Source organism: Daldinia loculata (assembly GCF_022478755.1).
Source record: "Daldinia loculata strain CBS 113971 unplaced genomic scaffold F4817scaffold_4, whole genome shotgun sequence".
NCBI classification, from domain to species: domain Eukaryota; kingdom Fungi; phylum Ascomycota; class Sordariomycetes; order Xylariales; family Hypoxylaceae; genus Daldinia; species Daldinia loculata.
The window spans coordinates 574,843-602,374 of NW_026054858.1; the positions used below are offsets into that span (position 1 = coordinate 574,843).

General features: G+C 47.1%; 5 protein-coding genes across 5 annotated transcripts; 1 reads left to right on the forward strand and 4 right to left on the reverse strand.

Moving 5' to 3' along the window:
* Positions 1 to 89: 89 nt before the first annotated feature.
* F4817DRAFT_325636 (ribosomal protein S2) lies at positions 90 to 1,886 on the forward strand. The gene is made up of 3 exons (XM_049301792.1): positions 90 to 493; positions 576 to 1,024; positions 1,089 to 1,886. The coding sequence occupies exons 1-3, from the start codon at positions 324 to 326 to the stop codon at positions 1,358 to 1,360; spliced, it is 891 nt and encodes a 296-aa protein (XP_049162997.1). The 5' UTR covers positions 90 to 323; the 3' UTR covers positions 1,361 to 1,886.
* Positions 1,887 to 3,095: 1,209 nt separating this feature from the next.
* F4817DRAFT_312093 (ras GEF) lies at positions 3,096 to 8,472 on the reverse strand (the record flags this gene model as incomplete). Its single annotated transcript, XM_049300087.1, has 2 exons — positions 3,096 to 8,022; positions 8,084 to 8,472. 2 exons carry the CDS (start codon positions 8,470 to 8,472, stop codon positions 3,096 to 3,098), a joined length of 5,316 nt encoding a protein of 1,771 aa, XP_049162998.1.
* Positions 8,473 to 16,627: 8,155 nt separating this feature from the next.
* On the reverse strand, positions 16,628 to 18,943 carry F4817DRAFT_180096 (uncharacterized protein). The gene is made up of 2 exons (XM_049298336.1): positions 18,364 to 18,943; positions 16,628 to 18,196 (listed from the first exon to the last, which is right to left on the reverse strand). The coding sequence occupies exons 1-2, from the start codon at positions 18,539 to 18,541 to the stop codon at positions 16,860 to 16,862; spliced, it is 1,515 nt and encodes a 504-aa protein (XP_049162999.1). The 5' UTR covers positions 18,542 to 18,943; the 3' UTR covers positions 16,628 to 16,859.
* A 310-nt stretch (positions 18,944 to 19,253) lies between these two features.
* On the reverse strand, positions 19,254 to 20,569 carry F4817DRAFT_325644 (uncharacterized protein). Its single transcript, XM_049301793.1, has 3 exons — positions 20,196 to 20,569; positions 19,396 to 20,126; positions 19,254 to 19,336 (listed from the first exon to the last, which is right to left on the reverse strand). Exons 1-2 carry the CDS (start codon positions 20,487 to 20,489, stop codon positions 19,401 to 19,403), a joined length of 1,020 nt encoding a protein of 339 aa, XP_049163000.1. The 5' UTR covers positions 20,490 to 20,569; the 3' UTR covers positions 19,254 to 19,336; positions 19,396 to 19,400.
* A 383-nt stretch (positions 20,570 to 20,952) lies between these two features.
* On the reverse strand, positions 20,953 to 25,532 carry F4817DRAFT_325648 (uncharacterized protein). The gene is made up of 8 exons (XM_049301794.1): positions 25,159 to 25,532; positions 24,954 to 25,038; positions 24,542 to 24,865; positions 23,011 to 24,442; positions 22,640 to 22,950; positions 22,076 to 22,162; positions 21,679 to 21,841; positions 20,953 to 21,620 (listed from the first exon to the last, which is right to left on the reverse strand). The coding sequence occupies exons 2-8, from the start codon at positions 25,002 to 25,004 to the stop codon at positions 21,604 to 21,606; spliced, it is 2,385 nt and encodes a 794-aa protein (XP_049163001.1). The 5' UTR covers positions 25,005 to 25,038; positions 25,159 to 25,532; the 3' UTR covers positions 20,953 to 21,603.
* Positions 25,533 to 27,532: the final 2,000 nt, after the last annotated feature.

The following is a 27,532-nucleotide window of genomic DNA, read 5'->3' on the forward strand; positions in this document are numbered from 1 at the left end:
GGAGTGGTCCGAGCTGTTCAAGTTTGGTCAGTACTTTGATACTTATCCTATCGATAATGAAATACGTAACACATGAGCTAAACCAATCAGCTTACCCCAATCGAGGCTAGCGTCTCCAAGCCCTAAAGCTCTCGCACCAAATCACAATTCGATGCAGCTGAAATCTAACCGCGAACTTTTTCTGCTTGGGAAATTCTACACCTCGACAAAGACGATCGCGCAACGCAACGCAACAACGCAAAGCAACTCTTCTTCCTCACCCTCATTACCCTTCTTTTCCGCAATCCTCCACAGATTTTGTGAGTTGCTCAATTCAAGTCAAGATGGCGCCCTCGAACTTCCCCGCCTCCATGCATGCGACGTCCCAGGACATCGAGCTGCTCCTAGCTGCTCAGTCCCATCTCGGTTCCAAGAACTTGCAGGTTCATATGGAACCTTACCTATGGAAGACCCGCGCCGACGGTGTCAATGTCCTCAACATTGGCAAGACCTGGTATGACGATAACATATAATTTGCTTTGCGCAATTTGCGAAATATGGCCAGCTTACTGATCTGAATTTCTTTCTTATTACAGGGAGAAGATCGTCCTGGCCGCCCGTATCATCGCTGCCGTTGACAACCCCGCCGACATTTGTGTCATTTCTGCCCGTCCCTACGGACAGCGTGCCGTCCTCAAGTTCGCCGCCCACACTGGTGCCGTTGCCATCGCCGGTCGATTCACCCCCGGTTCTTTCACCAACTACATCACCCGATCTTTCAAGGAACCCCGCCTGATCATTGTCACTGATCCTCGCACCGACGCCCAAGCTATCAAGGAGGCTTCCTACGTCAACATCCCCGTCATCGCCCTTTGCGACACTGACTCCCCCACCGAGTACGTCGATGTTGCCATTCCCACCAACAACAAGGGTCGCCACGCCATTGGTTGCGTCTGGTGGATGCTTGCCCGTGAGGTCCTCCGCATTCGTGGTACCATCGCCAGCCGTGACATCCCCTGGGATGTGATGGTCGATCTTTACTTCTGTATGTTATACCAACCCGAACACTCTATTAGTATTAGTATACAAGCTAACATACATATTTACAGACCGTGACCCTGAGGCTGAGGCTGAGGAGAAGGTAGAGGAGGAGAAGGTACCTGGTGCCGAGGAGGTTGGCCCCGCTGCCATCGAGACTGGTACCTTCGGCGCCGCGACTGCCGACTGGGAAACCGCCCCTGCTGGCTTCGCCGCTACCCAACCCGGTGGCTGGGACGGCCAGACCGACGAGTGGGCTAACGCCACCGGTGCTCCCCCGGCCGGTGAGTGGGGTGCCGCCGCTGCCACCACCACCGCCGAGGCCAAGGACAGCCAATGGTAGGACCAAAACGCTGCCGACGCATCACAGGTTCAGGGACAGGTTCAGGAACAGGGAGAGCAGGCGCAGCAACAGGGAGGTTTCGGTTATCGATCTCAAACCATGGAGGATGTGAACTGGTAAATCGCCTTCGCACCACACATACACCACCACTACCATCGCGATATTTTGATTTTCTGCCGCAGACGGGACAGGAGGAACGCGGGTCAACTTGACCGTACTAATGAGGGAAAGATATCCGGGCTCGGGGGCTGGTCTACGAAGTCTCTTCTCGGCAGAAGTAGTTTATGCCTTGTCCCGTAAGAGACGGTCGTTGTCCGCCTGGGCTCGGGGGAATGCCCTGTGCAGTCAAAGGGGTGGACTTAATCGTTATCCCGCCCGTTTTCTCCTAGCTTAGCCGTAAGAAATAAAGAATTGCAAATGAACAAATTTGATGAGTCTTGCGTCTTATGTGTGTGGGTGATTAGTAGAATACGGGATGCTAGTAAACGTTTATCTTTTTGACTTGAATGATTAAATGACAGGAGCTGTTCTACTGAGTAGTAGGTTCGCTCAGGGGATCCTATTTACCTTCGAGGCCAAGGTTGAGATATACTATACGAAATATCCTCTGATGATAATGTCGATTTCATATTACAAGGTACGAAGGACAATTTTCACAAAGTAAATATATCAGAGACGAAAGTCGGTATAATATATCGAACACCCCCCTAGGTTAATAAAATAAAACCGGACGGACATCATCACATCCTCAGCACATGTCAAATACACAATATAAAACAGGTAAGGGCATCTCTCAAACATCTCCTCTCATAGTATTTATAAGGGACCATATATCTACGGGGTGTGGTATATTTACTTCTTTCCTCTCCTCTCCTCTCACCTCCTCTCCTCTCTGCGAATAATTCCAACAACGGACGGCAACAACATGTAACTAGTCCTAGTCAAAAGGGGTATCTGAACAATTGGGCCGGAATCGAAGAGCGCGAACACATTACTCTCTTTCCCCTCTCTATCCCTCTCCCTTCTCTAATCCCATTTATGCTTCTCCGCCATGCATATGCACCCTCCCACCTACTCTCCCTATCCCCTGTCTTCTTCCTCTTCTTTCTGATGAACTTTTTACTGTTCTTCTTTTTTTGACTGCCTCTCCTTAGTAGGATGGTTTATTCATTAACGTGAGTAATATGGAAAAGTTTAAAAAAAAAGATGGATGGATCGCCTAACTCCGCTGCTATTGATGAAAATGGATGTCCCCATCCTGTCCTGTTACTCCTCGCCGCTACCAACTGCAGCCCGTCCCGTGGCCCCTGCCGTATGATTCGCGCCGAAGTTGTCTTTAAATTTGAATAATGTGGTATAAAGGGAGAAAAATGTTACATCCAAGAAGGAAAATAAGGAAAATTTGCCTAGAACTGAGTAGACGACGAAATGCAAAATTGCATTCCTCCTGTGCTATAACCTATCCCTCCTCACTAATATGTAGCGACCAAAGGCCTCTAGGGCGTATCGTGGTATCGTAGAGTATTATATAATAAGGGTGGCGGAACCTGCGTACTAATACAATGGTGATCTCGTGCGGGCCAAGTATCGTCTATGATGATTGACACTAAATGAAAAGAGCATGTAAACGATGGTGATATCGATCATGGATAGGTGATATACAGATATAAGTTGAACGGTCTCGGCGGGTGGGCTCTGACGCCAGTAGCTTTTTGTGTAGGCAGCACTGGTTTGTCTATTCGAGACTTGCAGAATGCTTTCTGATGTCCTCGTCACTCAGAGCACTCATCCAGAGACATCGCTCGGTAATACCTTCGATGGGCTGAAACTGATAATGAGTGCTGGCTTCAAGTAGACGAAGTAATGTTTTCACCACCGAAGCAGCGATACGGCAGCGCTCAAAGTTGACTAGAGGCGCCGTAGTCGGCGAGCTGGCAATCTCGGATGGCCGTTGTGAGTTATAAAGCAAGTCGTGGATATAGATACCAACGAAAGGAATGCATCCTATATCGGCTGCATCGCCAGGACCTTCCATCTCCGCTCGTATATTGTAGAAGTTTCTTGTTGGCGAAACCAGCGTCTCCAGGTCTCTCATAGTCTTTAGATCAGTAGGTGGAACCATAGCCCAAGTCCTGGCGAGCCTTGCCACTTCATTCGATGTCAATGCGATAGTGATCTGGCTCATTGTAGCAAAGTTGCGGTACTTCCTACAATGGACAGCGATATGGAGAAACTTGATGATACAACGGGCTCGCTCTTCCACATTTTGAGTCAGTACGATTTCCGAGATTACCCACTTGACCATGATATTAAACCGTGCAACGACGACTTCAACACCATGAGCATCTGTGTTCCGAAGGAAGTCAACCCACGACCGCGAGTCATTGTTAGAGTTTTTCCAACGCATGTCAATTAACTCTCTCCAATCGACTTCATTCAATGCGTCCTTCTCGATTAAAGTAAACTGCTGAGCGAGAATTTCGGAGTCGAAGGCGAGGATAAAGGGCAAATGTGCTGTGTCCTTTTGATTTCTCTCGCTGGATAATCTAGGCGCGTTACGAAGAGCCTCTCCGGTGCCAGTTGGATCCTTGAGCGATTCAGAACCGTGACGATGCATTGCAGTGGTAGGCGTGGTATCAGGGGTAGGCGGTAGTGGTTTCTGAGCCCACAACTGATTCTCGTGAAGTTGCGGGACATGCTCTGCATCCGATGACCCCCGAGAGGCCTGTGTGAGTGTCATAGGAGGGGACGGGGGCTTGTCTCTAGACGTAAAATTAACTCCGCCCTCTGTATCAGGAGACGTCCCGGTGTTTATAGGACTAGGTCTCTTGGGTGAATGTGGTTCTCCAAAAATGTAATCTTCCGTATCAGGCATCTCACCCGACATTTCAGATGACAGATCAGATTCATTGTCACTATCCACGTCCAAGAATGAGGGATCCTCAGGGGTAGTTGCTCCCGGCTTGATCTTATTAATGCTTTCCGTTTTCTGTACAAATTCGTAGGACGGATGCTGCGAGGAGGCAGCTATTGATCCGTCTTCTTCTCCTTGCGGCGTGTCGGGGCCTATTAATATTGAGTGATTTGCCCACTCACGCGTAGCCGTTTTGCTACGCCCATCGTCTGTTAATCCGCGATCAAGTAGCGGGGTTGAGTTATAAGTCTCTCTCGAATCTTCCGACAGGAACGAAACTACCTCGGAGGCTCGAGAAAGAGCTGATTGCCCATGAGGTAAAATATCAAAATTCTCCTCCAATGGTGACACGACGGCGTTTTCTTCCTCGCCGATGTGTTGTTGACGGTGCTTTCGCTTCTCTTCTTGGACGTACTCTACCTCGGGAGTTCTAAGGGATCTTTCTTTGAGCTCCTTAAGGGTACCAGGAGGCAACTTCGATGGTTCCATTGAGAGCTTAGCAATTCTTCTCTCGTATTTGCCCTCGAGTTTTAGAAGTGCTGACTCGACTCCTCCATCATCATCCACGTCATCGGGAATTTGCGCGAGCTTTTGGGCTTCGGCCTCGAATGAGGGCCGCATGATCGGTTTCGATGAGTGGGTAGTAATTAGAGACGCTGGTTGCTTTGAGGGTTGTTCTGCCATAGCTCCTAAGGAAAAGACCTCTCCTCGCTTTTGTGAAAAATCGCTGCTAACAACATCGACATATCCGCCCGAGTCCCCGATAGGGCTACCCAGGTAAGAACTCCTAATGGATTCCGAATAAGTTGTCAACGAGCCCACAGACCGTGACCTATGAAGGGGAGCATCCAGATCGTGGACATTAGTTACGCCTCTGAGGTCACCACCTGGCCGTCTCCGGAGAACTCTTAGTGGTGGAGGCATAACTTCAGATGTTACTGAGCCTTCCGAGCACGTGGTAGCATCGAAACTCCTGATCGTAGACTGCGCCGCGATGCCACTCTGAAAAGATGCCCATCGTCGATGAGCAATAGATCCTCTCGATCGATAGCTTCGGCTTGATTGTTGGCGCTGATGCCGATTTACGTAGCTCAATGGGGGCCTGCTGGGTGACTGTGCAACGACCTTGACTGACGCACGAGTATTGGTATTGGTATCCTCAGAAGAATGTCCCTGGCCTAACGTATCCATATCTGGTACGAACGGGGGCAGGGGACTGGTAGAAGTTGAAGACTGAAAAACCTGCTGCCCGAGGAGGTAGGAAGACCTCCTCGGAGTACCACCATGTACTGCATATCCAGGCGGTGTAGTTGGTGGTGTCAGATCAGCACCACCGGCCCTCATCATGCTCTCTGCAAAAGCTTCGACAGAAGGATTCCAGGTTGTCAAAGCACTAGTCATAGGTGGGTAGTCCCCAGGTAAGGTTCCATCTACAATAACTATAGACTTGCTTCCCGCTGTAATTGTACTATCACTCGTACGCTTGAGCTCAAATGAAGAGTCCAAATGAGCCGGCGAATATTCGATGGGATCATTGATATTGCCGACGTGACCATCATCGGTCACCTCTTCGACAATGGCGTCCTCCCGCACAGCTTTCTTGAAGTCCTCAGCAATTGTAGCGCCAAGGACATCGATACGCACAAGCGCACGAGGACCATTCGGACGAGGCGATCGTGCCTGTGGTACAACTGCTGTTCCTGGAATCCTATTGATTGTAGCACCCCGAGGTCCGATAGGTCCGATGTCGATGAGATTTCCATGAGTCGGTAAAACTCCCTGGCCCCTCATACTTAACGCTCTCCGAACACCGCCAATTAATTTCCTCATTCCCTGGCCTGACATCGCCGAACCAGAGCCTTTTGCCTTTGACCCTTCGGTCGGGCGAGGTTGGAAGATGGTGGTTTGGCGTGCTGTTCCCCATGGACTTGGGGGATCCACATCGACGAAAGCTTGCGTGGGAGGCAAGACATTTCCTCGGACGAGACTACCAGCATATGGCAGAGTTAGCAGGAATTCCGCGTTCTTGTAAACAACCTTTTCGGTAACTGAGCCGTGTTCTCGGAGTGAGTCTGTGAGGCTGTTGTTGCGCCTATGAGAAGTATGAGGCCTAACACGCTTTCCTGTCAGAGCACGTGGAGTAGGGGCAACAGGATCCGCATTGGTATAAATTGAGCTAGGATCAACGGGATGGGCAGCGAGGGTAGAACTCGAATTTGGGTCGGCCATCCGAAATGCCTTGGTTGGGAATGAACAGGAGACTACGTCGAGGCTTGCAATACTGATCGGTGATGTCTGTCTCCTCTGTAATTCAATGGGCTGCTCCTCTTCTGGAGTATCCGGACGTACTCCACCGAGTAAAATCGAGTCGATATGGCCCGCCTTAGAGACATCTGCATAGAAGCTGTTTTCAGAGTGTGGATCATTCTCCGGAAAAGAAATATCGTATATCTGAGGCGGGTCTTCGGAGTCAGTCTCCCAGAAGCTGGGGTCCAAGCTAGGATCTCGATGACCAGCGATTCCACCCGGTGCGATAGGGATATCGGGGCCCAATGACGAGTCAAATTCTGGACCATCCCAGAATTGCGTACATACACGTCTCCAGCATTTCTTTAGCTCTGCAAGGATCTTCAACTGGACTTTCCGTCCCTTCTCATCTTGAGAAAGTTCTTCGACAAAGTCGTTTATGAGGTTGCAAAACATTACGCGAAGGTGATAATCCACAACAAAGTCATCGACAAAGTAGTTCAAGATCCAATGCCTCATAGCAACAAAAGTTCTCACTCTGACTACCATTCCCGTCTCGTCGTCTCGGGATACAGCCCATCGAAGTCTGGAAACTAACATCTGAAGCAGATCCTTCGTCTCGATGAACGCACGGAATGTGAGGAAGAAGTCTGATATTAGTTCATAGTCAAGGAAACTGGGAGATGTAATTTCAGCAACCAGACGTGGAGGCGTAGCAGCCGTTACGGCGCCCGTGGTAGACGAATAGCGAACAATTGAACGATCATCACAAGCCGGTTTAAAAGTGAGCGAGTCAAACATGGAAGGTTCGATGGCCAAGTGTGGGGAGAGATACGTCGACCGAACTGGAGGGTGAGGATATCGTGGTGCGGTGATGGTGGTAGGACTAAGTAAACCCGGCGATGGTAGGTGAATGTGTGGCGTAGAGCTTGCCCTTTGCCTTATGCTGTCTATGGAATCAGGATGGAGCGAATTTAGATCACGCACTGATGGTCGAAAGAATGACGCATTGCTCGAACGAAAATCCTCAGTCGGTGCGTAAGACGAGCCTCGAATTAGAGGCGTTCCCCTCAGAGTAAATCTCGGCGTACCTAGCTTCCACGAGGGAATGGAAATTTGTAGAAGCGAACCCTGATCCCGACCTAAATCTTCGGCGGTTTTCGATCTCGACCCATCCTGTGGTTTCGATATGATCACCTTGAAAACTCCTGCTTCGCCCTCCTGTGCTATGCTCGCGCCATGAATTGTTGAATCAGACATAGCACGCCGACTTCGGTTCTTCGGCGCCTTCAAGTCGAAATAAGTCTTCTTCCTTACAAGTCCAGGCGATGAAGAATCGGACAAAGGTGTGGGGGTCCATTGGCTACTGAGCAGCTCGCTGTTTTCCTCGGGTAGTTTTTTCATCTGAAGTAAAGAATCTAAACCTGTAGTGCCTAGCGGCGTGGCGGGGAATACGAAGTTGGGTTGCGGGTATCTTTGGTTTGCTGGTCGTATGGTAGGCCTATTCCAGTTTCCGTAATCAGTACAGCATGATCGCGCTTACACATTCGAGCTACACCTACCTTAAAAATATTTTGCCTCCATTACCCACGTTAGCCACAGTGAAATGTCTTCCCTCCCGACCAGCTGAACCTCCATCCGGGGTTATATTCCACTTGTCGCCGTCGGTATCTCGTTTCGCTTTATTTCCATCGTGGCCTCCAGACTTCCTCTCGCCCGCTGGTACCAACGGTTTCGAACCAGTTATACCGGGTATGCGCACTTTAGATCCTCCAATCTTGCCGCTTCGACCACCGAGCGGTGACTTTCTAAACTTCGAGTCTCTAGTTGTGGCCTTGGGTAATTTCTGGGTCTTCTGGGTCTTCGAAGAGTCGGCCTGCGAGGATTTGAAAAGGCTAAGATTCGATCGCGTCTGTAACGGCAGGCGCAAACCTTGATGGTCCACCTCCATTTCTCTCTACTGCGCAGCAGATCTATGCCTGCCAAACCCAACAACGACGGAGGGATGCATTGAAGGTCGGAAAGGTGATTGTTTCGAGTTGATGGTAAGCTGGGTGTTGTAAGATCTTAGGAGGTGCTTCGCACACACGCTCCAACCATCATCTAGACCTAATTCTCTTGTGTAGAGCTTCGTATTCGTGGTAGATCGGATATTTGTGAAGTCGTAACGTGTTTGACGAGCACGCCAGTTGCCAATAGCCCAGGACCCAAATGTCGCGACGCCCCAATACCGTCCCCCTTTGTGAGCCGTGAATGCGACGAAAGTCAATTGGGTGTGGTCCTGTTGGACAACGGCGTGGCAGTTGAGTGGTGAATGAAGGAGAGTTTACTGGGGGCCCTAATGGCAGAAGTATCTTTGGGACACAGATTGGGACATTTGGGGCTTCCCTGTGTTACAAGGGTTGGGAACCGATTGCTCGATGCGCGCCGGTCGCTCCGACTTTGATTGGTTCAGCAATTATGAATGCAACTAATAAATGCAACTAAATGCCTGCAGATAATACCTGCAAAAATGAAGGTAAGTGCAATGGCCTCAGGGCTCTACATATGTAAGCAGGGAAGTAAGTACAGGGGGACTGCCTTAAAAGATGGTCCCATTCGTCCAATTATCACGCACGGGTCAACTGTAATTTACTGCGGCTGGTCTGTTAACCCCTGCAATAAGAAAACTTACAGGTGCGCAGCACGGACGCTTCCAGTCTAGGAGGTACCTAATAAGAAAAAAACAGACCGAGAAAGAAAAGACTCGAGAGACGGAGTTCTTTCCGCCAGACTCGGCGAGATTTATTAGCGTCGTCTAATCCGTATTGATCAAATCTCATCACATACCAGATGATATATCTGTTTACCATATTTTACAGTTACATCTATCAACTATCAACTTGAGACAAAAAAGAAGAAAAAAGAAAAAAGAAAACAACTTCATCCTAGTTTAGTAATGTCATATTTTTCTCTGCATTATACAATTATATCCGAGTGACATATCCTGTACTCGGCACCGATTCTGTAAGAAGAGGTATCAATTGTCAAGAGTGCTGCAAGTCGGGTCATGCAGGATGTTGATGATCCAGCACGTTGCCTCTCGCTTGTATTGGTCCATTCGTCTGATCTTTTTTTAACTCCTTCTACGCTGATGATGCGGTCCCATAGTCGGGCAAAACCGAGTCTAGTAAAGATATGCTGATATTATAGTCTAGACCATCCATCCTATGTACCTAATTCTTATGTATTTCTATCTCCCTCTCTTATGACGTTGGGGGGGGATTGACATCATTCCATCGTTCTGGTGGCGCATATTGCTTGACTCGCCATGACCTCTTCGATGTAAATGCGACAGAGTCAATGCGACGATCTCGAAAGATGCATCGCGTGGCTAGGTATTCTATTACTAACTCGATTCACGAACATCTCATAAGTCAATCTGATGAGACCATTAACATAATAACATACTATATATAAAACTGCGTTGATTTGAAGTTATTCCTAGTTATACTCTGCTCACTGGATATCTAAGACAAGCAACGCGGATCACTTACGTATAATTGGGTTACCGGTCCAAGTATCCAGTATGATGCCGTACATCTTGATTAGTTGCGCCAGGAACAGGTTAGGAACAGGTTAGGCTCGCAATGTCATAATGAACCTATGGGCTTAGAAGCTTCAGGATCATCAGGGGCAAAGACTTCACCCCAGATCCGTGATTCGTAGTAAACTACCGAGATGCTTAACCATTGGTCATCAAACAGCATGCTAGTATTCTGACGCAATGTGGTTCGATCTCTGCCATCGCACTGCTCGATCCCATCTATAAGACTTGACCCTATCACACTTATACTGTACAGTAAGAGATATATAAAAAGCATGAATGGGCTCAGCTGGTTATCAGCCACATACATCATCGTAGCTGGCTTTACGCCTCGTCCCTCGTGAGCACTAAAGAGCTAAAACGAACCTGATTTGGCCCCATTTTAGACACATGCAGTGGGATAGAGGGAATGATAGAGGCGTAGGATCATAAGGAGTCCAAGAACGTAGTAATCGATACGCAGGCCTGCATGGTTAATACTCATCAATCTCGCGCAGTAGAGTGACCAGAGACCTGCAACCAATTCTCCTTGCCACCGACGTGCGTCCGCAGGAATAGTGTTGCTCTCGCGGAATTTCACGCAGTAGTGTCCTTTAGAGATGTCTTAGTTTACTTAGTTCAGCTCGAACCCATCAGATGAACTCATCGTGCGTTTGTCTCTACCCCATCGATCTCGACAGAACATAAGAGTGTCACTTCTGATAGGTGGACTAATAAATAGAATCATTACAAGCCCTAATCGACAGTGAGTAGAATACGACAAGGTAAGCAGGCTAGTCTATGCTTAAGTTAACCCAAAGACGGCAAAGCATGGCAAAGCATACCATCTCCCGTGGGGAAATCCTTCCACGTGTTGGACAACTCCCGACCTTACCTACTTATCAAGTAATAGGCGTAGAAGATCAAAGACAAGCTCGTCGCGGCGCTCGGACCATAAACTCGACCTAACTTAAGCGTGAAGGTCGAACATGATGTCCTATCGCCGAAACTATCCTGAGATGCACATAAGTGGAAACTGAACTTACCGCCAAGTCAAGGGCCCCTCCCTTTCCCTTTCTACAAGATCACGGGTCTCCTATAGCGTAGTCGTCTTAAGCCTCGAATATGCTAGAAACCTAGGGATACAGGAGTCTACTACAATAATAGCCAAGGAATAAGAAGCATTTGAAAGAGTCGGTCTGCGTTTGCGAAATAGTTACCGTTTCTGTCATTCTGCGTCGATTCTTCAAGCCCTTAATCTTGTACGTTACGACAGTGACGAGCTGGGCCGCGAAAACTGTCCCACTTGGGATACTACAAAATTGCACTCTTATGCTACCAAAGCTCAACTCTTAACCCCCTGCCAAATCCCACTTTCATAATCCCCCCCACGAGGTTACTCTCTACCTAAGATCCATCACTTTTGGGTAGAGATGTGTGGTATGTAAATCTTCATTCCCCGGAGCTAACATCTAAGGACTGAGAGGTAGCCTATGAGATATCCGATGTCGCATATTTACTAACAAGGAAACAAGCAAACGACATTCTGACGCTGATGCCCCTATGAATTTGCTCTAGACTCTTCAAAGCCGCGGGACCTACCCGAGACAGCCAAAGGTTAGAACCCGGTGCGACCAGAACGAGGCGAACTTGGCAGGGTCCTCCCTGCTCAAGCCTCGGGATGTTGAATACATAAAATCCATAAAATCCATAAAATCCATAAAATCACACTTCGGAGCAATTCCTCTTGGATGTGGTCAAACATGAGAATGTTTGCTTGACTAGGAGCTAGAGCAAGCCTCAACTGCGGACAGGCCTACACCACCTATACATCATTATTCATATCTCCAAAAGATCCATCCACCCACCTGGGTCATGATCTAGTCCTTCCAGCAGATAGCCGAGTATTTCGGGGGACACAGCAGCATGCCATACCATAGAATTTCTATGCGTTAAATGCTTAAATAGAATAGACATGACGTCGCACACTGGCACTGGCACCACGATGGCATGGAAAGTCAGCCGACACTGTCGCGCAACCAGAGATCTATAACCCGGAAATGCAAACAAGCTTGACTGGTTGTACATAGAGCATGTGGGGATCGGAATAAGCCAATGCCCAAGTCCCAACTGCCGAGCACCATTTGGATTGCCCCACGACGTTGACCGATTTTCGTCGGTGAAACTGACTTTCCCAGCCCTACAAGCAAGATATTGCGGGAGTCGTGACGATCACACAAACACAACTGGAACTACGTATGTGCCATCTATAGATAAGTTGCCTTTCCGAACCACTTCGGAATTAATGGGTATAACACTTTGAGTCTTTGATTGGCAAACGAAGTGCCTCATACATGCACACCACAGCGCAGACCGTTGCACGGAATCCTTCCTGGCGAGCCGTGATGTGTGGAGGTGAGCCACAATCGACATGTAGTTTACCTTTCCTATCAATCGATTATGCCTCTCTCCCTAGAGGAGTTGATTCAGCTGATTTGATTGCCAGACTGGGATGTCTATAAGTGGATATTAGACTAGGTAGTTAGCAAACTCCCTCCCATTCATGACCACAATCATTCGTTCCTACGGCATAACCGGAGGAAATGTCTCAAGCATTCTAGCTCATTGCATGCACGCGTGCCGGGTTTGAAACCAACCCCCACGATCTAGATCTACCAGGACTTTCTACATAGTCAAACAGAGCTACCGAGAGAATGGTTAGTTAAACGTAAAAAATGCTCCGGAGTACGAGGTCTTAGACTTAGAAGCCCATGCAGCTGCCCGACAATCACAAGCCTTCTGGCGGATTCTTTCGTCACATGTAGACAGAAGGAATAAGAAAGTTTATGGACTCGTTCATATTCCGTACATATAAGACACTTCAGAAATCTTAGGACCCTTGTAACTCGGTCTAGGCTCCACACGCTCAAGTTGAGATGTGCTGCTTAGCCAATCGCATGGTTCCCGTTCAACGACATCAACTTGGTGATAACCTCATGACTGAATTTGCTGAGACTGCATGTTTCAGACATGGCACGGAATACTGTGGGGATCGGGTATTTTGGACATCTCAGCTATACATGTGTGTATGGCATATGCCGGCATCCAAAGACCAGAGTGGGGGTTGAATCAAGCAATATCTGCGGGATCTTGCTGCCTCAGGGAGCAAAGACCAATATCCACCAGCCGCACAAACGTAGAATACAGATTATCAAGCGTTTAGATGGTCTCCACTAACATGTAGCATATTCGGCAACCTGCCGGTTGGCTGTTCTTCTCTCACGGTGTAGCGGATATACGCAGATTATAGAACACGGAAAACATTGCCGCTGCCTAGTCCTAGACGCTTAGCACTAGCTAATGTGCAGTATGCCGCCAACGCCGTAGAGTTAGGCACACGTTCTCTGTCACTATAGTCTTAGGTAAGGAAAGGCCACAAGACATAACCCTTTCCATCGAGGGTTCACTGGAGAAGTGTACCTTAGGTACCTATGTAAGAGCATATGAGTCTATTAGAAAGAAGTATATTCTCGTAGGGAAAATTCAGACCTTAGGCACCTCAGACATTAGGGAGGCCCTATGCTCTGTAACTATTTTCATTACAAGCCAACACAAGGCAATATCATGCTAAGCCGATAACCATCATGAATCACCACCTCTTACATGCAGATGCTGCATTTAAGCTTCCATTTTCTGATTATTAGACATTGAAACTAGCACCATGTCAAGGTAGACGCCCGTGAAGTTCAATATGCATGACATCTAACAACTCATACCGTCTATCGTGAAGTCTCCTTTTCATCTAGTTGCCATGTAGTTTGCCGGCACGGGTCACCGCTTCACCTGCAAGAATACTCAATGCTATTCCCCCACGAAACCCTTGGGATGAGCCATTGAAAGAATCTCATCAGCGATTGAAGCGTTTGTAGACATCAAGGTTGCTGGAATAGACATGTAGTGACCATCAAAGTCCCCCTTGAAGTCTTGCTAGCATTCCTCTACGGCAGAAGAACATAAAGTCGTTCCCTCCCCCATCTTTTACTTTCTATGCCATCTAACAACATATCCTATCTTGATATATGAGAGCAGACTTAGTTGATCGGAATCCAATCTCTAAGTTTATCAAGTTTCTATCTTAAATACACTTCACATATCCTTTTTAACGCATGCTTCTTCCGGTCATACAAGAAGCTTCTGTCAGCTATATACCTACCTATATATATCGAAACTACCTACACATTATGACAACCATTATTTTTATATTATTCCCTATGCTGCTCCCCTATTATTGGCAAACTTTCTAGTGGGCATGTCTTTTCCTACCCCGGAGGTGCTGGTCCCTTACACTCGCTATTCTTATCTATATCATTAGTCTACATTGCTAGTTGGGCTGTTTTAACTATGAACAGCAATGGAAAGGGATGTTCGAGGCTTTTGAGGATCACGCTTAACCTGCCTTGCTTACCCAACCCGGGAACTACTCCTAAGCGGCATCACTACTCCGTTGGACATCTTTTATCTTAGCCGGCTTCTTTAACGACTACATTTATGCTACCACCTGGACTGGTCCTCTCTACCCTCCGAACCGGCATGGCTCCATCGTCACCTCACCTCACCTTTTCCACGTCTCGATCCTAACTGATCGAGCATATCGGAGTACCACATGCCTATTACCTACGCATCTTTAATGTTAACTACCCTAAACATAACTATCGTTGATGTCCACCCACACCAGCAGATCTACGCCTATACTATCCTCGGCGATTATAAGTAACCACATACGGCGATGCTTCGATCCCTGCTTCTGCTCGGTACCAACTCTGGTACACATACAGAATCCTCCGACTTCAGCCTCGTCTCTACCTAACCTAACTATACCGATCGGTATACCTAATTTATATCGATCGGGTTTAACTAATACGTCCCTCCTCTATACACTTTTGTACCCCCCCCTCCACGGTGATGGGGCGGAACTGTGCGTCTATGTTTACGGATACAAGGACTCGTGATGCAGCATTACAATCAGTAATAGCATCTAGATGAGTCTCGTAGTATCGATGATGATTAAATCTATGTAAGGATTACGAGAATAATTATGTGTACAACTATAGCCATTCCGTGGGCGGTGACGCCTCATCAGTGGCTGGTCCGTGCGTAGCAGCGGATCTACAGAACGACGCTTATACAACCATATATACGATAAAAGAGCCTCAACACTATACCTAACTAAACTAATCTTGGAAGATCAACCGAGAGTGCGCAAGAGTGCAACCGACCGGTCTGAAACAGTTCTGGAGCAAGGGCTCTCAGTTCCAACCCTGTTTCTTCTCTGTCTTTACGCGTCGCCCCCTATTGTCACGAGGTGGAACCAACCAGCATGGAAACAACTTCGTTGTTCCGCAAGGAACTCTAACCTAACTACGAGAATCTACGTCTATACATACTGAACAGGTCCTTTGTTCTAGATGTCTCATCCACAATCCTGACACCTATACCCCACCGCCTTACTCTATCCGACCCATACTTACAGCCCGCGCAAACTACGATCGCGGACGCAACAGTTAACTCCTACATGCGAGCCCTGCACTACTCTAATCTAAAATAAACTAATCTAAACTATCGCGGCCCCGAGGCCAAGCGACCATCCAGCCAGGCAAGGACACTACCTCGGGGTCTAGAACACCCCGAGACGACGGTAGAATTCTGGGGGCGTCATCCAGGGTTCGGTCCCTGTCTGTGAGGCGTGCGCCGTTCTGCCGTCTTTCGCTAGAGGCCGGTTCTCGCGTTCGTGAATGGGGGATGTCATAGTGCCCGAACTAGAATTGCTTCCCATCCTTACCGGTCTGAAGCTCTCTATAGGGACGATAACAAGGAAGGGGCAATGTACTAGGAGGCGTGTCGGGCTCGTTGCCTCCGGCAACGACAAGTCTTTCATCATTTCATCATCTCAGACTCATCTGGATACATCTATCAATAACTAGACTCTAAGGTTCTACATCATCTTTACCCACAAGTACATTTCATCAATAAATACCTACATAAACGACTACCTAGCTAAAGTTCACGTTCACAATATCAATATTAACATACATACATATCTACGCTACAGAACCCCCCTTTAGACTTAGCTACCTATTCATCTTACTTTAAATAACATATAACTCAAGAATCCTGATTCCATTGTTGCGGTAGTGATAAATTGTATATATGTAGCAGACGTAGGAAATCTCCCTTGCAAGTCAGCTACAATAGCTAGGGGGGAATGGCCATAGGAATATCCATATCAACCTATACAGAGAGTACCCGGAGGACATCAGCAGCCGCAGCATACCGCGCGAAGAACTCATAGCCCCGTGATACCTACGTATCTCGCACAGCCGACCAGCGAGACAACTAAGGGCCTATTATTTAATCTAAAGATATTTATAGTCTTAACCTATATAATGTTAAGCCAAATTAGATTAAGCTATTGATTAACTTATTGGATATGCTAGCTCATATATAGACACGGATAGCACTATGCAATCAGGAAGCCTAGTCACTTGGAGCATTAATCACTTACTACCTATACTCAGTTACCTAGATTTTCCACTCATAGCCTTCCGTATAATTGCTGTTAACACTGAACGAGTTGCTAATAACAATGTAGAAGCAATAGCTTATAGTGTTCGTCATATAGATACATAAACATAATAGCAGTTAGTACAGCACAGATCCGGCGAATAAAGATTGATCCTTCGTAACGTGCACTAATCTTTAGGATCGTCGCGTCGTTAACCCCTTAAAAACCCTCGCTGGGCGTTTCTCGCTTGCTCAGCGCTGTAAGCATCGATCTTGACGGCTACAAGCACACACTCGACCGCGCTCTTTCCATTCCTCGAGCCTTGTATTCGGAGCCTCCACTGTCCCGTGCGGACTACCCACTCATCTGCTGTATGGCTTGAGAAGTCTATCCGCCTCCTTTTCCTTGCGGGCCCGAAGTATCCACCTATACTAGAAAGCGGCGACTCTTGCCCGCCGCCGTGGCCCATTGACGATGAGGTTGACATGGCAGTAGCCATTTCATCGTTTTCTGTAAAGTTATATGTTTTACCGTCGAGGATAATATGTGTATCGGGTTCGATTACTACTCGAACGAGATCCTCACTCAACGGGGTATTTCCTGGTGTCGCTGGCTGGCTGCTAGCCCCGCCTGATGCCATTAATAGTCCCAATGGTTGGGTGGTTGGTGGAAGGTTAAGTTTTGTAGCGATTACCTCGAAGAGCCTTGCTACACGAACTTTGATCTGGCCGAAGAACTCTGCTCGCATGATGTTCAGATGCAACTTTGTATTCTCGCCTCCAATTTCGAGGATGAGTTCGTGCTGTTTATCATCTTCATACGGCCGCATGTAATTAACCCACCCTGACACGGATTCACCAGTACCACTTGGTGTCATAACATCGCTAGCAATCGAGATGCCTGATTTCAAAATATCTTCAAGTCTAAGAGTAATTTCGTGTCGTCGCCGAGCCAGATTATAGCTTATCTGATGCGGGATTAACTTCTGTTCTAGGCCCTTAAAGTTGAAATAACGACAATCGCGCAGCAATGAGGCGCGATGTTCCTCGTCGCGTATGTGTACAGGATATCCGCGCAACAGGTGTAGCAGCTCATTAAAGATATCAGCAGACCGGTTCGGTACACAAGGTGGCATAATAGAAGGTGGGCGGATCAGATGTTCCTTATCTAGCCCAGGAAATATCTCCTCGGGCGTCGAAAAGAAAACACCAAAGCCCAAAGAAAAGAAATTAGGCGAATTTCCGGGACCACTAAATATGTCGCGCGGAATCTGGAATTCGCGATGGCCTATAGAAATGAAGATAGACTCTTCATAAAGCCGCGACATTAGCTTAGGTAGAGTGTAGAACTGAGCGTCGGCGAAGAGACGCACGAAGTGCGTCCCGTCACGTGGGGTGACATGATAGCCCTGTAAATGAAGGGAAATATCTCTAAATGTAACGGGATCCCGATCTATATAAAGGGTCCGTATTGCCGTTGATATATCTTCGCCGGCTTCTTCAGCTCTCGCAACTTGACACTGAAAATACCGTGAGAAATAAGACGGAGCTGGATGATCGGGTCAGCAAAGTGTCCTTAAGAGTGACGCGTCCCCTATATGTACAAGCTAGAAATGAGATTCGCTCTCCCGACAGGAATGACTGCAGGTGTCAAGAGTATGGCTGACATCATGCGCCTAGATAAGAATTGAGGGTAAGGGCTGCTTTCTCACGCACCATCAGAAGAAAGAGAGGCTCCAGAAAGTTTGAATAGTTCGGTTCCTATCTGGATAGGGAAAACGCGTTCATGAGGGAGAATTCTTGGGATTTTTGAGATTAGTTCGGGATCTGATGGCGGAAGAAGGAATATATCGCGACCCTTGCTGGTCTCACTGGAATGATTAGACGTATTCATTGTGGATGATGCGATCTATGTTGAACACGAGACATGGCCGCTACTAATGCCGCTGCTGCTGTTGTTGTTGTTGGTGTTATTGATATTGATGCTATTGGTGTTGTTGCTGTTGCTGTTGCTGTTGCTACTAGATTCATCTTAGTAGGAATAGACAGGCGTAGACGATCGGCGACATTGTAATTAGAATATGACTTGTCAATATATCTCAATTAGGTTACGGGTTTAACATGAATCGCGCGAATAGACCAGGGCTGATTAAACTTTATGATGGTCAGGTAAGCAACTGACAAAACTGATGTCTGATGTGAGGGTATTTAAAAAGGTACTGTAGTTAACAGTTAGCGAAGTTGCAGTTAAGAGAGATTTGCAATCATTTTGAAATCAGCTTAAGGGTTGCTTAGGGGGTGCTTACCTGCTAAGGTTACAGTTACATTAGGTAAGACACATATGTACCTAAGGAGATAGGAAGCCGTGCCTGCATATGAGGCGGTGCGGCATAGCGAGGGTTCCATTTTCAGCTGTAGAAGGTTCAAGGTTCAAAGTTCCATTTTCTCTCTCCGGGCAGTCTCCAGTCTCCAGTGGCTGAAGCGTGGCTGTTCTCTTCGGATAGCCGGAATACCTAAGCTGCCGTCCGGTAGGCGCTAGACCTAAGGAGGAAGGCTGTACTTCGTATATTTTTCTTTTTTATATTTTATCGTTGTACATATTTTATATCTTATATTCTTTCCCACATTCGCTAGGCTTAGTAATTGCCGTCTTGATCGTTTGCCGTTACGGTAATCTCATATCGAATAAGTATGTATCATCAGGGATTTTCGGTAGTTATGCCCAGGCAGTCTGACAGAGTACTGGAGGTATTTTACGGCATCATGTAGCAAAAGGGTTCATCTTCAGAGTTGTCGACAACTGGCGGCGTCTTGGTAAATAAACCTGCCCAGAACCTGTGGATTCGATTGGTTATATGCCCCCGTACGCGTGGTTGTCGTAGCATAGGGCCCTGCGTGGCGTCGAAACGTTCTCGGACGCTCCCTGGAGTGTGTGGGATCGAGTCGTTTAGGCAGTCTCTATTGTACCGATGATTGAAGCCCATGCTATGAATTCTCCAGGATAAATCCCCTGGCGATCCCTCCGTCCCCATATCTTGCCAGGCCCGAATTTCGACGTACTGCCTCGTTACTCGCAATGCGAAGTCTGTAGGACATTGTGGACATGAGCCGGTGGTCGCTTCCATGCCCGCGTATTGGTACCGTTTTATCGTTCCGAATGCGCTGTTAAGAGCACCCTCGAGCGCAGATTCATTTCTGCAAATATAATAGAAGTTCCTGCCCGAGTGAAATTGGGTGTGTGGACATATGGCCAATTCACCCAGAGCCTCGCGTGACATAAACACGTTCCGGTCTGTATCATAGGTCCAGGTGGATAATAGTAGGAATCTGAGCTTACCATCGGGATCGGAAACGATCTTGGGATGGGATGAGTACTTGGCTTCGAACAAGGAAGAGAATGCTGAATATAGCTCCGAGCAGAACACATTCATATGAGGAGGGAACCGCGAAACATAGCACGGCTTTAGTAGTGCCTGAAGGTAAGCATTGTATCTGGGGTTCTTCATGCGCATATACTTCAGAGCGAGCTGAACATGCCGATGCTCTAGGGAGAGAAGACGACAATCTATCCTCGTCTGCTCGCCATAGACATGCCACCTCCAGCGGCCCAACCCGAGGGGGCAAGTGAAATTTCCTGGTACACTTGGCACGTCCTGTTCGTCGACAATATGTAGTGTAACACATGCTTCACAGACCCAATAATCTGGCAGATCTTTTGAAAGCAAGCTAAGGTAGTTGATGTGTTGCCAGCGAGTATAACGGGCATGGTTCTTGTGACAGACGTTGGTCGATTTAGTGCCCAGTATCCTATGCATCGAACGACACGTGTGTGAGAGTAGCATACAGTTAGAGGGTTTTAGAAAGCTTGACAGGTGGATTATCAACTCAACCGGTAGTTCTAGAATAAAACATTGGGTATTTAGTGTCTGCTCTCGTTGTGGCTGATGCGAGGGCTCTGTTCGTCTTCGCCTTGCGATGAAGTTAAAAAGGGAGCTCATCTTTTTCAGCGATGTTAGAACGGTAGTATGCCGTTCCAAAGGAGACGAGTAAATATGATAGTAAGGGGCGAAGCAATTCTACGGAAGACAGATGACGGCGATCCACCAATTTATAGCAAGATGCAAATCATTTTCGAAAGAAAAAGAAAAGAAACTTAAGAGTTCTTAGCCCAAAACTTCACTTGGCTTAAGGGGCTGAGGTATAACTCTACCTTAAGCAATTCTATAACTCTAGAGTAAGATCTTGAGGCCTCAATGCTGAGCGCTATGCCCAACACTTGTACATATATCTAACTTAATATTAAGATTTATATATTTCATTTTATTGCCACTAGTTGAGTCCCTGGTCCTTATGGTTTATACTTAGACCATGATCTGTGTCCGTAGCGCGGTATGACCTTCTTTACACCTTGCCGGGCTGCTACTACGGACAAACAAGGTAGCCAATTTAAATGCGTAACTTAACATATATTTATTTATTGAGGCCGATGTACGAACTTGCGTCATCAACAATACCAAATTCCATATTCAAGACATCGTGGCCCTAGTCCATGGACCATTATAGACTTCCCTCTCTCGAATGCGTCCTCCGCCAAAGGTACCTATAATAAAGTGGGTATAATCTAGGTACGCACGAAAAGACATATATGCCGCATGCCCGGTCGATCATCAAGGACACCCACCCATTGCCGTGACTATACATGCCAATATAAAAAGAAATGCTGTTCTGAGAAGTGGTGGAGGAAAGGGGTAATATAACGATAGTCGCTGCGTTGTAAGACAGACTGAAAAGAGCTCAACATGTAGGCGGAAGAGGACAAGAAGAACAGACCCCCACCACGCACGTCCAAAGGCAACATCGGCATATTCGGCTCTACCAGCAACTTCAAAAGAAAGAAAAGGTCAATCTTGGGCGTCATAAGTCCATAGAAAGCGGCATGTGTCACGCACTGGGATCCTACTTCCGAGGCGTAGCTGTTCTATTTGTTAGTATCGATATCCGAGAAACTAAAGAAAATTAATAGGTACTCACCATTCACCATCTGCCTCTGTTTATTCAGCCAGCTCCGGGGAACCTCTTGTCGCCGCTGCAGTACGACGTGGGTACTCTGTAGCCTGCTGGTGAGATCATACCATGCGGTAGATATCATCGCGTTTTCGCGTTGCAAGTTTTTGATGATCTGGTCGGTTCGTGCCTGTCATTTTTTTTGTTAGGCGTTGACAGAATGCTTCCATCGCAATAAAAAGGGGGATGTCTCATGAGCCACGGTCTCCAGGTACAGGACAAATAATGATACATGATATATGATATTTAAATAAGAAACATATTTCTTAACTATTATGAAACTACAAAGTAGATAAAGACTTGTCTGGTCTATGTCGTCGACTGATCCACCGATATACCTATGAACGTAGAAATTTTTACATACCTTCTGAACACCAACTTCCGATCCAGCACGGACAGCCTTCAGTGTCCGCTCTAACTCACGATTCTTGACATCGGACTGCTCATACTGCTGTAAATCAAACAGGTTTAGTCAGTCTGTATGTCCGGAAGCAATTTTGTATCATTGCAGTTTAGAAAAAACTAGCGTCTCATCTCGTCTAATCCGTTTAGTCCAGCCACTTGGCTTTGGTTCGTCCCGTGTGCTACGGTAAATGTGTGCTAGCATAGGGGCTGACGCCGGATTTGCACTGTCTTGTAAACCACCCCCCTTGAAGCTGGATGTAGTATATCTATTTTTGGAGATATCATCACCACGCGGAATGCGTATGGGGGCCGATAATGGGCGACCGGCCACACTAGAGGAACTGACATGTCTCGCTTGAGAATCTTCGGGAATTTCTTTTTTCTGCCCGAACCAGGAGCTCACAACATCCCAAACGGACTGATGCTTGACTGTGACTCTGGTAACGCCTTCGTCTCCATTTTCGTCTTCGTCATCGGCGATGGTAGAACCAGCGAGAGATGGAGTATAAACAGATGAACTCACCTGTTGTAGCTGCTTGTATCGTGTCCGCAGCTTCTCCATTTTCTCGGATTGCTTGGCACTATCCGTGTTGACGGAGAGCCCGTCTGCGGCCCTCTGCATCTCACGGTTAGCTACTTCGGCTTCGCGTCGCAGCTGGTCTTTCTCGATGAATGCCGTCAAGAGTTGCGACCGCTGGTTTTCGAACTCCTCTCTTAGCGACTTGTGCTTATTTCTTTCCGCTTCGAGCTCGGCGCGTAGGGAAATAGCAAGCATGCCATCGGTTCTCTTAAGCTCTGCGAGTGCCTCTTGACTAGACTTCTCGACAGCGTTAACTTGTTTCGCATAGTCAGCATCGTCTGAACTAATCACGTATTCCCTGAAGATGATCTTACAATCACCTTGCAACTCTAAGAGAGCTCGCTCTTTGTCAGCAAGTTTCTGGTTCGTAGATTCTAGTTGTCGCTCGAGTTGCTTGGAACGGTTCTGCTCGGCGAGGACCTGCGTCCGGAGGTTGGAATACGCTTCGTCTCTGAAGTAGTTGGACATCAGCCACGTTGTGTTCGATGCGAGTTTATAACAAGCTTGAAGAGCCTGAACTAACCCATCTTTACCCATGTTCTGGATAATTGCATCCAGCTGGTGTTGACCAACGGTATACTTCTCGAAAATGTCGTTATACTTGTCCTGCAGGGCTTGTCGAGCAGTACGAAGATCTTCCATCTCCTGGATGAGTTGACCTTTTTCTGTTTCTGTACCTATGCTACTCCTAAGAACAGCATTCTCCGCTTGGAGACGCTGGATTTCGATGTTCCTCATCGACACGGCATTGCCAGATTCGTTCAGCTCGTCTTCAAGGGAGGTTGGAGGGTGCCCCGAGGGGGTACTCGGAGCGGCCGTGGGGTCGAGCATCATTACCTTCTCCTGCAGATCTTTAACGATGGCCTCATCCGTCTGGCTTCGAGCCTGCAAACCCTCGATGCGCCCTCTCAGCTCGTTAATCTCCGATGTGTACATAATCTTCTGGTCTCCGAAACTAGCGACTTCTTCTTCATACTTCTGGAATTGCTCGGCATATTTTTCCGCTTCTTTCTTGTAGACCTCTATCCTTAGCGTAGAGATTTCAAGTTGCTCTAAGAGCTTAGCTGCGTCAACGCGTTCGTTATGAAGTGTTTTGAGCTCCGTCTCTACTGACTTCATCGACTCTAACTTCTTCCTTAAATTGTCGGCCATGTTAGCTTTTTTAGAAAGATCCTCGTTTTTAGAGCGGAGTTCTTGGTTCTCGTCGGCTAATGCCTCTGCTTTATGTGCCACTTGCTCCAGGCGAGCTCTCTCCTTCAAAAGTCGATCCCTTTCTTCGACCAGAAAGTTCCTCTCATTCTCCAAGTTTGCGATGATTGACTCGTTCTCTTTCAGTTGGCGCTGGATATGGTGCTTGTTAAAGTTGCTAACTTCCGAGTCGATCTGCCTATGTAGATGCTCATTTTCTTCTTGGAGTTTCGAATGCTTTTCTAGAAGCTCGTCATAGTTATCCTGAAGACGGTCTAATCGTACCTTTAAGAGACTCGCTTGTCTGGTTGCCTCCTGCACATCTTCTTGTAATTTCTGGTGTTGGTTCACCAAGGCGGCTTCATGCGCAAGATCATCGAGGTTCGCATCAATATCATCATCTGCGGCCTCCTCGAGCTGGTCAAGCTTAGTTTTGCTCTCGCTGATAATCCGGAAAATTCCCTGTTGCACCCTTTCGTCTAGCTGCGTAACTAATGTGATGTACCGACTGTTGTCGTCCTCACGTAAGCAAGCAGCACATACGAAGAGGACCAAAATCTGGAAATAGTTAGTGTTGGCAGGGAACCTGTGTTGTGGACGAGAACTGCGGCTAGAGGAGGACCGTGGTTGAGAAGACCGTAATATAGAGTTATTCACCTCGAACATGTCTATTTTGGTAGGTTCCCAAGCCAGTGCCTGAAAATCGACCAAGTCGATAAGGGGCTCGATCTTGGGGGCATGTCGTCGCGCGATGTCTTTGAGACCCAAGTGGATGATATGGAGGTATCGCTTTCTGCCCTGGGTCATATCGCTATCGGTCGGTGTGGCGGCGAGGCTTTGTTGGAATCTCGAGGGGTTGTATTCATCGTCTAGAATTTCGAGCAGCGCGGAGAAAACAGCACCGTCGAAAAGATCATCGGGTTTCTTGATTTTGATGTCTCGATTCTGGCCAGGCAGTAGCTTTGCGAGCATCGAATTGGCCTATATAAAGGCACTACGTTAGCGGTTGGCCGTATCCTGAGATATGAAGGTAGACAGGGGGGTATAAAAGATATAGAAGACTACATACCCATTCTAGCAAAGCCACCTGTGTGGCCTGCGAGGTAACGGAAGGGATCATGTCGGCAGTAAGTCGTTACCTCGGGATATAGGGTCTAATTGTTATCGTTTATTAAGATTAGTGGTGGTCGTGAATCACACTCGATTCTAAAGGACCGGAAGGGCAGCTAGCTGCGCAAAGGCAATGGCTGAATGACAGTCAAAGAAATATATACCGGATGCAGATGTAATCGCACCCCGAAATTTGTGTAGTATACTGAGTGCTTAGCTGAGTACTTAACGTCGGTATGTTGAGAACTCGGGATATTGGAAGTGTATGGGAGCGAATCGTACTCGATGCAGTATGAAGAAAGTAGAACTTGATATGGGAGACAGCGCTATAAAAGACAGGTATAATTCATTGTGTTGAAGAATTACAATGGTTCAACAAGTAAACAAGAGCATCGTTTCTAAAGACACTCGATTGTCATTATTAGCCAACAAGGCTGGGAAGGAATTATGACTTGATTTCAAAGGCGGGTTGAGTTGTTCGAGTTCGAGTTATTCATACACATTTGGAACTCGACGAAGAAACGGAACACAATCAGATACATAAGGTACATTAATCAGCTACCCACATTGTATTAAAACATTGTACATTATGTACCATGGATAGTGGACCCTCAATATCGATTAAACAGCACTCAAAAGAGGAGACCACCACCCTCTGCACCCTATGGCGCCTGTACTTACAGGGATGATGCATGTGCTGATACACCTAAAACTGCACATGCGCATGTTTAATGGTACACATCTATGCATGTCAGGTACAAAAGACTATAGATTTTATGATATTTTATACATGGCGTAAATACGTACATGCATTAAGTACTTTATGTAATTAAATGTGCCTAACAATAATCCGTAATGTAGCGAACACTTCCCACCGATTTCAAGCATTGCTCTTTGTTTAATAATAGAAGAAAGGGAACAATAGTTGTTCTTATCTAAGAATTCCTCTTATGATTCCCTTATAGTCAATTAGCTCTTAGTAACAAAGCTTTCTTATTAATTCACAGCAACAAGGGATAAGTTAATAAGTTAGAGAGTACAGAATACACCATCCTGTGTAAATCCTCGGTTCGAATCATACCGCAAGAAACACTCTCGACATCGGGTCCTGCAAACGGAACTACATATGTAATTCATCTTACATACCTATTTAGCAGATCATCGCCAGCAAAGGAACACCTCGCAAATTTATCGAGAATGATCATCCCATCTATTGTCTCTTCGGACGAGTTGATACAGGTCACTTCGGCTGATGTCGACGCCCGGACATCCAAAATGAACAACGCAGCGTCACATCTCATCACTACCGTTTGTTTCAAGATGCAATCCGCCCCCACAGCGACCGCGATGTAACACGATCAGCCTGAGTGTCAAAGCTTAAGACAGATTCCTTTGGCAATTACGTACGGTACCCCTCAAGTACTTGACAGGTCTGTCATCCCGAAATACCTACGTTATACGCGATATCTGCGCGATTAGATACAATGCCTGTACAATCATTGGCAGTTAACGACTCCTCAGTCCTCAGAAAGCTTACGCGCTGTGACGCTCGTCGTTCACACGTGGGATTGACCTGCAGTAACATCAGATTTCAATTATGAAAATCTCAAGGGGAGACTTTCGCACACAGATCTACCAAAAAGACAATTGGCTAATCTACGAAGTTTCAAGGTGGTGACTACATATGCCACATACATTCAAATTAGACGAGCTGAGTGGTGCAGAGTCATATGGATCTAACATCTCTCGTGACGAGAAATGCATAGGTGATAGGTGGCCAAAAAAGCATTCGACAAGACGAGACGACTAGTTATTTGAAGTCCGACCAGAATCTAGCGGAGTCGGCCGAATGGATAGGTAGCGTTGGGCTTCTATGTAGACAACGCACCTAACTTCAAGTGATAATGGCCCTACCGCTTCTTCCTTCAATAGGGCTTCCACTCGTGCCGGTTTAATAAACGCTGTATGGGGGCCCACCTCATGTACGGCATTCAATGGGGGATAAAAACCACACACAAATACCACATGGATAATTAATTTGGTATCAGGTGAGTATACCTGCGTATATTCTAGATACCAGAACAGCCCAGTCTCGGTGTCTCCCTGCAAAATCCAATAGCTACTTCACATCACGAAGGTGTACGATCTTGCTTTTGACTTCTCATCTGCCCACTTAAGCTCGAAATAGCGGCAAGACAGCAACGCTCGACAGGGGTGGGGAGTCAAACGCGGTGAGACTCCATCGTGAACTCCACAATACTCTGCGGCTAACGTGGCAGCTGCGTAGAATCGGGTTGCTGGAACACTGAGGACTCGCACATAGCCAACGAAGCCAATTTTCTAAATACCATATATGGCCACTTAAACTTTCTCGGAAGCCTACCACACTCCGGACGTTGTCCTACTGCCCTCCTGACTTGATGCATATTCAAGGGGACAACGCTAAGACTACTCCAAGAAACCTTGCATCCTCGGCGTTTTCGGGCATGGTGAGTATGTAGCGTATAGACTACGCCAACCCGCATATTCCAAATAATA

What these genes read in the sequence shown, in the direction of transcription:
- F4817DRAFT_325644 (XM_049301793.1), bottom strand. Translation starts at nt 20,489, where the DNA reads ATGCTACTCTCACACACGTGTCGTTCGATGCATAGGATACTGGGCACT. An exon ending in TAGATTGTCGTCTTCTCTCC is followed by an intron (nt 20,127 to 20,195) that starts CTAGAGCATCGG and finishes TACAATGCTTAC; the next exon opens with CTTCAGGCACTACTAAAGCC.
- F4817DRAFT_325648 (XM_049301794.1), bottom strand. Translation starts at nt 25,004, where the DNA reads ATGATCCCTTCCGTTACCTCGCAGGCCACACAGGTGGCTTTGCTAGAA. An exon ending in AGGTGGCTTTGCTAGAATGG is followed by an intron (nt 24,866 to 24,953) that starts GTATGTAGTCTT and finishes GCCTTTATATAG; the next exon opens with GCCAATTCGATGCTCGCAAA. An exon ending in CTTAGAGTTGCAAGGTGATT is followed by an intron (nt 22,951 to 23,010) that starts GTAAGATCATCT and finishes ATGCGAAACAAG; the next exon opens with TTAACGCTGTCGAGAAGTCT.
- F4817DRAFT_180096 (XM_049298336.1), bottom strand. Translation starts at nt 18,541, where the DNA reads ATGAATACGTCTAATCATTCCAGTGAGACCAGCAAGGGTCGCGATATA. An exon ending in AGCCTCTCTTTCTTCTGATG is followed by an intron (nt 18,197 to 18,363) that starts GTGCGTGAGAAA and finishes CCGATCATCCAG; the next exon opens with CTCCGTCTTATTTCTCACGG.
- F4817DRAFT_325636 (XM_049301792.1), top strand. Translation starts at nt 324, where the DNA reads ATGGCGCCCTCGAACTTCCCCGCCTCCATGCATGCGACGTCCCAGGAC. An exon ending in CTCAACATTGGCAAGACCTG is followed by an intron (nt 494 to 575) that starts GTATGACGATAA and finishes TTCTTATTACAG; the next exon opens with GGAGAAGATCGTCCTGGCCG. An exon ending in GATGGTCGATCTTTACTTCT is followed by an intron (nt 1,025 to 1,088) that starts GTATGTTATACC and finishes ACATATTTACAG; the next exon opens with ACCGTGACCCTGAGGCTGAG.